General features: G+C 37.5%; 2 protein-coding genes across 5 annotated transcripts; one reads left to right on the top strand and one right to left on the bottom strand.

Moving 5' to 3' along the window:
• Nucleotides 1–2,007: 2,007 nt before the first annotated feature.
• LOC107426209 (pectin acetylesterase 3) lies at nucleotides 2,008–8,025 on the top strand. Of its 4 annotated transcripts, none has more exons than XM_048480832.2 (14): nucleotides 2,008–2,157; nucleotides 2,277–2,684; nucleotides 2,857–2,939; nucleotides 3,099–3,228; nucleotides 3,372–3,445; nucleotides 3,815–3,901; nucleotides 3,977–4,101; nucleotides 4,190–4,250; nucleotides 4,635–4,688; nucleotides 4,777–4,854; nucleotides 5,213–5,318; nucleotides 5,435–5,580; nucleotides 6,245–6,348; nucleotides 7,242–8,025. In XM_048480832.2, exons 2-14 carry the CDS (start codon nucleotides 2,459–2,461, stop codon nucleotides 7,372–7,374), a joined length of 1,407 nt encoding a protein of 468 aa, XP_048336789.1. In that variant the 5' UTR covers nucleotides 2,008–2,157; nucleotides 2,277–2,458; the 3' UTR covers nucleotides 7,375–8,025. The 4 variants fall into 4 exon arrangements, with proteins under 4 accessions (XP_048336789.1, XP_048336791.1, XP_060676413.1 ...); XM_060820430.1 differs by having other exon boundaries at nucleotides 2,011–2,159; nucleotides 2,284–2,684; XM_048480834.2 differs by lacking the exon at nucleotides 7,242–8,025 and having other exon boundaries at nucleotides 6,245–6,492.
• On the bottom strand, nucleotides 7,744–9,811 carry LOC107426210 (uncharacterized). Its single transcript, XM_016036329.4, has 2 exons — nucleotides 8,373–9,811; nucleotides 7,744–8,187 (listed from the first exon to the last, which is right to left on the bottom strand). Exons 1-2 carry the CDS (start codon nucleotides 9,298–9,300, stop codon nucleotides 8,096–8,098), a joined length of 1,020 nt encoding a protein of 339 aa, XP_015891815.1. The 5' UTR covers nucleotides 9,301–9,811; the 3' UTR covers nucleotides 7,744–8,095.
• Nucleotides 9,812–10,442: the final 631 nt, after the last annotated feature.

The raw sequence follows: 10,442 nt of genomic DNA on the forward strand, positions 1-10,442 counted from the left end.
ACGAGTATTTATTTGGGCAATTCAAGCAGTGCCTATTTGGTATTGTAAGAAAATACTTTTATCTGTTGAACTATTTTTTATTATTAATTTGGTTTTTGTTATATTAATTCTTAACAGAAAAGAACCTTTTACAAAATACTGTTGTTACTTAGCAAATAATTTAAGAAATATGTGTATACATACAATTAGGGCAAAAGTGCACCTCTTTTCGTACATGTAACATGTTGAAAAAAAAAAAAAAACTAAACTATCTATAATATACTTGTACATATATAAAATAAAATAATGGGACTTATTCATTTGTAGTTTTGCCTTGAATTCTGATATACGTACATATTCCCTTGTGTGATTGTCCGTATTTTTGGAATGATCTAGTGGTATTTTCGTAAATATTTGAAGATCGGAACCTTCGATTCTGGACCATGGGAATCTCTTAAGAATGTCACTAAGATGGTGCATATCGAATGGCAAGCTCTTTAGAGGAGTGATCCGTGTCTAACTCTCCACGACCCTCGGCTCCAGTTCAAGCTTGGGCTAAGCAAGCCTTCCACCGGTGACGGCAAGCCATGGGACGGGCATAAAGTGCTGCGGAGGTGGGCTTAGGCCTCTGAGAGACAGGAAGTCCCGAGGACAGTACCAGTAGGCGCTACAAACTGGTATTATGTGTCACTCTTGTACCAAAGGCTGAGTGTCGCATTCGCTATGCTGTTTTCAATTGGTTATGCCAAAGGCACACGTAGGCCTTTATTATAAGATTGTGGCAAATGTGCCATTGAGTGAGGATTGGGGTTCTGCCTTGCTTAAGAAGGTCGGAAGCTAAGTAGGCATGGACGGGGGGACACCGAGCCATCGAGTGGCATTAGTATGTGGGCTTCTGATCTTGTGTTGCTACCTTAGGTGGCATGTTGGCACGATACTGGCATGCATGCTCTAAGGTCATATGCTATTCGGGATATGCATAGACCAAGGCCTGAATGGAGAGCTAGGTTGCTGGCTAGATCTTGGCACAAGGTCGAGCTGCAGGCTACCGAGTGGGCGTGAGGCCATCGAGTTAGTTTGTTGGGCGGCATGAGCCTTGATGACCATGAGAACCTATAGATGGGGCGAGCATATAGGCTAAGAGCCTTGATGCTGGGAAGCAATCTTATTCGTCTATGTGTGAAACTCGTGAGAGTAGTTCTCGTCGATGAATCTCAAAGGCATACAATTGGTATCAAATGGATCGATATATGAATTCGGATAGTAAGAAGACTGGCCTTGACTAGAAGGTTTTGGTGTTGCATAGTATATTTCCACTGTATAAAATATAGGACCGTAATACCTTGGGTGTATAAAAAATAATTGAAAAAACAAAATCACTACTACAGAAGTCAAATGAAATGAAGGATGAAATTAGCCGAGTTAAAAAACGCTATTATTATTATTTTTTTTTTCTGTTTGGATTTAAATTTGTGGGAAGTCGGGCGGATTCATTAATTATCAAAAAAAAAAAAAACAAAAAACAAAAAACAAAAAAGTGAAACGAAGTGAGCAGTGAGGACAGTGACCACTAGTGAGTTTTTTTTTTTTTTTTTTTTTTTTGGGATAAAAACCACTAGTGAGTTTGGATTGATGAAAACAGCTGTTTTGTTTCGCTGGGTGATGGAGACGTGGCTGCTTCCCTTCCTTTTCGTCATTGTCTTTTTTTTTTTTTTTTTTTTCCTCCTTTTTTTTTCATTTTTATTTCCTTAATTTGGAAAAAAAGAAAAAAAAATCCAAAAGGAGAGAGGTGTTTTCTTTCTTTCTCTCTTATCTTTTTGACCTTTCAAGTGTCTGGTTCCTTTTTTTTTTATTTTTTATTTTTTAATAATTTAAGTGTCTGGTTCTAGCATGCTGCTGCATACACGCATGCGCCTGATTTTTTTTTTTTTTTAAAAAAAAAACAGTAGACGAATAAATCTTCGAAAAGTATAATTATCTAATTTCTTAATAAAATGTGTAAAAAAAAAAAAAAAAAGGTAGTGTCTGCTTTTCATAAAATTACACTTGAAATTTGTACATTATTGTTATTAATAATAGCAATGATAATTATGAAGGAATTTAAGGGAGATGTAACAGAACATCGCCTCCCTACTCTACACAAGTGGCAGGGCCGAGATTCAAGTGAACAAACATTAGGTGTGCATGTTACGATCAATATTATTATTATGCACTGTGCTAATATGCTATTGATGTGCTGTGAATTTCTGTATAGAGAGTATAATAATAAATGATTATTATTATATTGACATACGCAGAGCGGAGCACTAAGAGCACTAGAGCAGAGCGAGTAGGCATTCCAATCCCAGTCTCCATTCACCAGTGGGAGACTAGTGGGAGACCAGTGGAGTGGAAAAGGAGAAAAAGCTAGTCCCTTGTGTGTTGTGTATGTGTTTGTGTTGTGTTAGGTGTTGGGAAAGAAATCAGAATTAGAAAAAGAATGAAGCAGAAGAAGCAACAGCAGGTGGCGGTGGCGGTGGCGTTGGCGGTGGTAGTGTATGCGATGGCCCTGGGCGGATCAGAAGCGGGGAAAGATCAACTGCTTTCTCTGTTGGAGCTAGATGAAGCGGCAGTCTCAGTCTCAATCTCTGGAAGCCAACAGCAACAACAACCTCCTCTCGTGGTGGGACTCAGTCTTATCCAATCCGCTGCTTCTACAGGAGCTGGTTAGTGCTTAATCCTTCCATTCATTTGCTTAATTTAATAATTTCCTGCTACTTGCGTGCGGCTCCATTAAATGATTTGGTCTTTACAAATAAATTCAGTATGTAATATAAATGTAATGTGGGTTTTGATTAAGTAGTTCCATTTGTATTTTGTGAATTGTGAATGCCACAGTCTGTTTGGACGGAACACTACCCGGTTACCATTTGCACCGGGGCTATGGATCGGGTGCAAACAGCTGGCTCATTCAGCTGGAGGTGATCTATCTATCTATCGGTGTTTAATTTCTCAAAGTTGACTCCTTGCTTTTGCTTTTCATTTCTTATGTCATTAAAAATTAAGAAATAAGAACAACAATGCCGAGCTTTCTTGGAGCTACTCTCACTTCCTAATAAGTTTCTTCTTGACTTGTCTAGGGAGGGGGCTGGTGCAATACGATTGCAAGTTGTGTCTACCGCAAAACTACTCGCCGTGGTTCATCAAATTATATGGAAAAGCAGTTGCCATTCACTGGAATTTTGAGCAATAAAGCTGAAGAAAACCCTGGTAAGTTTGTAACTAGCGTAGTTTTATAATTGTCTGCCGACAACGTGAACCACTCGGATTTCTTATCATATTGTTTCTCTGCTGATGGAGTACTCTAGTTGGTATCCAACTTCGTATCATAAATGTGTCTCTCATGCTCTCAGATTTCTTCAACTGGAATAGAGTCAAGCTACGTTACTGTGATGGGGCGTCATTTATCGGGGACAGTCAGAATGAGGTTGGTGGAACCATTTTTTCTTGGCATTGATTCCTTTATTAACTTTGGTACACAAATACAGATGAGTTTTTCATCAACTAAGTCTGGTTGTTGAAAGTAACTGGTGTATCGGGATTAGCCAAATAAAGAGCTTACTATACAAAATATCATCACAAGGGGAAATGGAAATTGTCTACTTTTGTTTCATCTTTGACAATTATATTTGCCAATTATATTTGTAGTTAGGTAGTTGATAGGGTTCTTTTGATCTTCTGGGCTATATTGGTGCTCTAATTCTTTTAGATAGTCATACAAAGATATATTTTATATATGGAAGAGTAAACATGTTGAGAAACCTTATATTGGTTTGTGGACTGATTCTTCTTCCAGGCTGCAAAACTTAAATTTCGAGGACAACGGATATGGTTAGCTGCTATGAAGGAATTTCTCTCCAAGGGAATGCAGAATGCTGACCAGGTTTTGCATTTAGCATGCCTTTATTGTCATTTGGGTTTAATACTTTTAGTGATTATATGCATAATTGTCATTCAGGCTCTTCTTTCTGGATGCTCTGCTGGGGGTCTAGCATCAATACTTCACTGTGATGAGTTCCGTGACTTGTTTCCAAAAACTACCAAAGTGAAATGTCTAAGTGATGCTGGATTTTTCCTGGATGCGTAAAATTCTATGCTCTTATGACTTCCTACAATGTCATTATTTGATTGAAAAGTATAAATTTTATTGACTTCCTGTTATGTTCTGTAGAAATGATGTATCTGGTGGGCGGACTCTAAGGAATATATTTGGAGGTGTGGTTAGCTTACAGGTAGTGTGCATCAATTTCCCGCTCTTGTGGTTGTCAAAACCAATGATAAAAATAGAAGATTTAATATTAATGTCAAGTAAGATAGCCAAACATCAATTTCTTGCTTTCCATGATCTCCTGTTCTATAGCAGCAGATTCAGCTACATTTTGCTAATATTAAAGTTCTTAGTCTGCGTTGCAAAGATTTCTGACATTAAAGCCTTGGTTGTTTTATCTTTTATTTAACTTTTGGACTGCACTTGAACTCTTGGTTGATCACCCTCCCTAATGTGCTGTGAAATATATCTCCATGCTAATTGTAAACTTATGGGTTTTAGATACTTGTTGTCCTTACCCTGATCCATAATTTAATGTACTAAATATTGATACTTGTAATATTAATAGGAAGTGGGAAAGGATCTTCCAGAGACTTGTACCAGCCACCTGGATCCAACTTCGGTGATTTTCTATCTTTTTTTTTTTTTTTATTTACATGCAGTTGCATGGATAAGAGTTGTTTGACTCTCTCTCTCCCTCTCTATCTCAGTGCTTTTTCCCTCAGAATTTGGTTGCAAACATTAAGACCCCGTTGTTTCTTCTTAATGCAGCTTATGATGCATGGCAGGTAATCATTCTTTATCATCCTTTAATTCTGTATGAAAAATTTACATTTATCCAAAATTGTGTTGGAGCCCCTTATTGTTGATTTTGTCTTTATGCCTCCCCGCAAGCCTTGCCTGCATGGTGCAACTTAGAATAATGGATTGTTTTAGCCCTTGTTATTCTTTCTCAAATGTGCACAAAATTTTATATATTTTTATTATGCGATATCCATTAGGCTAGCAGAATACTCTTTAGTCTTAGCCTTTTTTTTATTTTGGCGATTACTTAAATTTTGAATTTCGTAGTGATAGTTTATGGCTGAGATAAACACCAGAATATTTGATAATGTGGGTTAGACCTCTCATATTTGATTTGATCAGCTCCAAGCTAGTTTAGCTCCTCCATCGGCGGATCCTCATGGTTCATGGAATGAGTGCAAATCAAACCATGCACATTGTAATACATCACAAATCCAGTTTCTCCAAGGTGAGTTTTTTTAAGCCTCTATCATGCCTTGGTTTCCTTTATTCAATCTCATATATTATGAATACAATCATGTATCTACTACATAATACTTTCCTTCTTTCCCTCCTTTGGAGCAGACTTCAGAAATCAAATGGTCAATGCTGTTAGAGATTTCTCTATGTCCAGTCAAAATGGTCTATTCATAAATTCCTGCTTTGCGCACTGCCAGTCTGAGAGACAGGATACATGGTTTGCCAATGACTCTCCTCGACTTGGAAACAAGGTCTTCTTATCTAAATTTTTCTTTTATTTCTTCCACTACAAAAATCAATTCATGCAGTTATGAAGTAGTATTATAGAATTTCGAACATGGAGTTTTCATTTATGAAGTCATTGCTTAGAAATTGAACTACTTTAAATGAAGTGAGATTGTGTGAGCATGCTAATACTGCTTAAAATTGGTCCAAGAGAAAATCTATTAAGTCATTAACAAACTAAAAAGTTTAATCTGGTAAAAATTGGTTGCAACTAGATCTAGTTCACCCAATTACATATTTTAGTGGGTGATGCATTTTTTAGCAAACATTGTCATGTCTGATATTACCATTGTACTTAAGGATGCTTGAAGGAGCAGGTTGGAAGGCTTTAAAACTTAAAGATGCATATTAGAGTGCTGACATACTTGGACAAATAAAATTTCTAAAATACTAAAAAAAAAAAAAAAAAAAAAAAAAAAAAAAAGAATTGCTAGATGGTCCAATATTTTAGCAACCTTACAGGAAAGTAAAAAAAAAAGGAGTCAAGAGCTAAACCCAACTGCTGACAGCAGAAATCAAGATGCATATACATATATATATATATATATCCCTTTTTTATTATGTCTTTTATGATGAAGATTTTCTGTATGAATTTAGTGTTGATTAATCTATTTACATCTTCATGCACAGGCAATTGCAACGTCTATTGGAGACTGGTACTTTGATAGAGTACCAGTGAAGGCTATAGATTGTGCATATCCCTGTGACAATACCTGTCATAATCTTGTTTTCAAGTGAGTGAGAACTAAGATCTCATATATTGTCCCTACATGTCGCAGCCCATTTTTTCAACCTCCTGATTACATTTTTGGGAAATTGTACTATTCATTTATTTAAATAAAATGGCTGCCTCTGGCTGAAAAGTGCAAATTATTGTTGCTTTTGTTGTCAGCAGTTTTTTCTTTCACATGAAATTATGTTTTGATCATAAAGTTGAATCTTTCTTGGCATTAAAATGTTATAAGCTAATGGCTCCTAGTTATCGTGTCTGATGCTTGAAATGAGTTCAATAACCTTTTGAAACAGCTAATGGCATAGCCTAGGAGCCTAGGATCCATAGGCTGTGCCAATAACAAGATAGAGCTGTAGACAAGTATTTCCTTGTGATTGGATATTTTCCATCTTGATAACTGGCCTTTTAACCCTGATCGAGCTAGGAATTTAGATTCCTTAAGTTTTTGTTAACGATGCAACCTCTTTTGTTATTTTTTTACATATATTTGCCCGCCTCAAGCTTTTATGGTTTCTTACGCAGCCCTGTTTCATCTAGAACTGTTTTCTGGCTTTGCCAATGTTTTCTTTTTACATTACTACAATAGTAGAATATTCCAAAATCCTGCAACGCCTTCCTCTCCTAAGACAAGTGTATATTTGCTGAGTCAAAATCTTTGGTTCATTATGCTTAAAAGATATGATGATGCAAAAAGAAAAATAAAATGTTATAGGTCATGGTTAAACAGTATCAGTTAGTTATGTAGGTATGTTAATAGATAGATGCTTCTAAACTTGTCGATTGGTTATAGCTTGCATTTGTCAAGTTTCTTGGACTTGTACACCAGCACCCTACATTAATTCTCTTCTCTCCATTTCAATTGCGAGAGACTGAAATTAATATTTTACTCTGCAGTGATGATCCATCCCCCATGACAATGACATACTCTCACTCCACAAGGTTGGCCATTGGCTTCCTAAGTCTGCTAAGTGCCCTATTGATGAATGTAGCATGTTTCACATGCGTTGTGCTGTTTCAAATTTTTTGATGAGACCCGATTGTATGCCCCACTTTCTCACCATGGCAAGAACATGAATTTCCTTGCCTGATATGGTTTGAATTCTGCATACATGCATGCAAGTAGTCTTTTTGTTATGTTTTAGGGATGCCTGCAAACGGTTGTAGTTTGGAACTATCCAAATTCATAGTGGCCAGAGCCTCAAAATGCAGCCGAAGTTCAACTAAATTACTAGATATGCAGTATCCTTTAAGAATCGGTGTAGCACTTGGATTGATATTGCCCTGATTTTAAGCACGAGAATGCATGATGCATTTCTAGTAATTTATGATCCTTTTTGGTCTGTTTCCGTGCATTGCTGCAAATGGAGCTTAATGAGTGTAAACTACTGGAACCGCATTTTTGACAAATTCTTGATCTCAATATATTGTTGTGATTACAATATCTAACAGTGTGAATACAGGGGCAAGTTGTATGCTTAACCTGACCAGAATCATTATACAGTTCATGTCATATGTATTTTTCTCTGATGATCAAGGCTCCAATTCTCATGGTGTGTCATATATAGTTTATATGATATGTATGGATATATTATGTACAGATGAAGAAGTAGATGCCTCGACAACTCTAATCAAACAGTCAAGCATCCAAAAATTAAAAAAAAAGAAATAAAAAAAAAAAGGGGGGATAAGACACTCTTCATTTCCCTTTCGCAATTAAAAGGAAGGGTTAAAAGGTCGGTCACGATCAGCTAGGCAGGTGGAGTGTGTTGCGAAGCAGATGCGAGTGCCACTGCTTGTGCCCAAACCTTGAGCCGAGCCTTGACATCTCGCGGATCATCACCTAGAAATAGAAGATATAGATATGCAATTCAATTCAATTATATTTGATGGGAAAAAATGAATGATAAAAGTAATGTAATTGTTGCCGTTTCTACTCTAATATGTTTAATATATTTTTATATGTAGAGAGAGAGAGAGAGAAGATAGGAAAAATAGTAAGCAAGGAAGGCAGTTAATGAGTTATACCAGGGCTGGAGATGCGCCAGTTAGCAATAGGGGAATTGCCACCGCTACTGGCAGTGTCGAAGGAGAAAGCAGTGGTAGGGGTAGTTGACATCTCCAACATGCGCTGGTGCTCCAACTCAAACCCAAGATCTCTGCAAGCCTTCACTTCCTCCATGCCCATGCACAGTGATCTTCTCCCTCCCTTGGGCCTTGTTATCACCACCAGCCCTCCTCCACCTCCACCTGTCATACCACCGCTTTCACTCTCCCCGCTATTAATGCTATTGCTGTACTTGCTCATGATTTCCATCTGCTGATCCTCCTCATCCATTATTACATCTTTCAGCTTGTTCCTCCTACTACTCATGCTCATGCTCATCCTCATCCTTCTGGATCTCTCTCTTTTTCTCCTCCTCTTATTCCTTGACGAATAATACATCATCTTCTGTCCCACGTGATTGTGAATATGATGATCGCCTACTTCATTCTCGCTTGCATACCCTTTTACTGATCCCATCCTAATCCCATGCTTCTGATTCACTGCTCCACCCAAAACCCTCCGTCTCGGGGGCGTCGCCGGCAGGGAGTAACACCCCACTTCTTTGTCGGAGTCCGATGATGCCGTTAACGTTCCCTGTTGTTTGTCATGATCATCGGAGAATTGGTCGTCCACATCGCCGTCAAAGCCCTCAATGGACAAGCGGGACATGTACATCCTCATGTCGTTGTCTGTAGCTTCATCATCGTCGTCGTCTTCGGCACCACAGAAGAAAGAACTGCTGGTACGCATGGAAAGCCTAGAGGAGAAGTTGTGGAGATGGGACTCGTTTAGAATTAGATGATGATCATGATCATCCACAGCTTCATCAGTAATTTCATCTACGTCCTCATCTTCCTGTATAGAAATGCAAGAGCGGATGCTCATACTCTCATCCGAAGCCATTTTCATTTTGAATTGATAACCCGACTCTCTCTGCTGCTGCTGCTGCTGCTTCTGCAGCGAAACCAATTAATTATACCTCAAACGGCTATTGTTTGTGTTTGTTTAAGGGGTTGGACTTTAGGTGGAATCAAAGAAGAAGAAGAAGGAGGAAATGTATAGTTAGTTGGGTTGGGGAATAAATATTACATGGTTTGCTGATTGATCACCTGCTCAGAAAGAGATTGTGAGTGTGAGTTTGGCGTTCGGGTTCTTGTGAATCATTCATTTAGATGATAAGGAAAAAGGCAGTCTGATTCTGATTTTAGCATATTATCCAACCGTCTACCACATTTATAGCTTCTTACCAACTCTGCTTTTCCATCCTTTTTATTTTTATTTATTTGGAGTTCCTTAACTTTTTACTTTGGACAAAATAAAATATTATATTATATTACTTAAATATTTATATATATATATATATATAGATATTAAAAAAGAAAAAAGAAAAAGAAAGGAGAGTGTTTACAGTCTGATAGCTAGTGGATTAGATACTGCTACTTCTTGTTGCTGGGAAAGAATTCTACAGGAAGAGAAAAAAGAAGAAGAAGAAGAAGCATCCAATTCCAATGCATTTTGATCATTTTGTTGGAAATTAAATTATATATATTTCCACTCTGGAATGACCTTGCCCATACAACATGGTCAATAGAGAGCTTTAATATAATCGGTGAATTTGGTAAATTTTTAATCTTAAGATCACTAAGAAAGGATAAAAGGATAATTTAGGAAATGAAAATGGGAGGGGTAGCTTGATACTAATCATGAAACCTTGGGTGCTTGGGTTCCATCCCATCGCCATCAGAGATGAGACATGAGAGTGGGACCACCTACAAATCCAATCTATATAAGACATGGATGACGTAATGCGAACCGCGTCTGAAATTTCAACTCTCACCACCGGAGGACAGCTGTCCGCGTTTTCATTCCTAATTAATTTATTTAAAACCTCCTTTTCTCCTTACTTACTTATTTATTTATTTATTTATTTTTATTAATTTTGTTATTTTTGTAAATATTATATAATTGGGAAGATAGGCGAGAAGGAGGTTAAGCATGAAATTGGAATGGTCGATTTAGCAACACCACAGGAGCTAATGGGGTCCAGATCC

The sequence above is a fragment of the Ziziphus jujuba genome, chromosome 9, assembly GCF_031755915.1.
Source record: "Ziziphus jujuba cultivar Dongzao chromosome 9, ASM3175591v1".
NCBI classification, from domain to species: domain Eukaryota; kingdom Viridiplantae; phylum Streptophyta; class Magnoliopsida; order Rosales; family Rhamnaceae; genus Ziziphus; species Ziziphus jujuba.

Bases quoted from the DNA above. Each gene is read 5' to 3' on its own strand.
- LOC107426210 (XM_016036329.4), bottom strand. From the start codon at position 9,300: ATGAAAATGGCTTCGGATGAGAGTATGAGCATCCGCTCTTGCATTTCT. The intron at 8,188-8,372 runs GTATAACTCATT...TTCTATTTCTAG, and splicing joins CTGGCGCATCTCCAGCCCTG to GTGATGATCCGCGAGATGTC.
- LOC107426209 (XM_048480832.2), top strand. From the start codon at position 2,459: ATGAAGCAGAAGAAGCAACAGCAGGTGGCGGTGGCGGTGGCGTTGGCG. The intron at 2,940-3,098 runs GTGATCTATCTA...TGACTTGTCTAG, and splicing joins GCTGGCTCATTCAGCTGGAG to GGAGGGGGCTGGTGCAATAC. The intron at 3,902-3,976 runs GTTTTGCATTTA...ATTGTCATTCAG, and splicing joins GAATGCAGAATGCTGACCAG to GCTCTTCTTTCTGGATGCTC.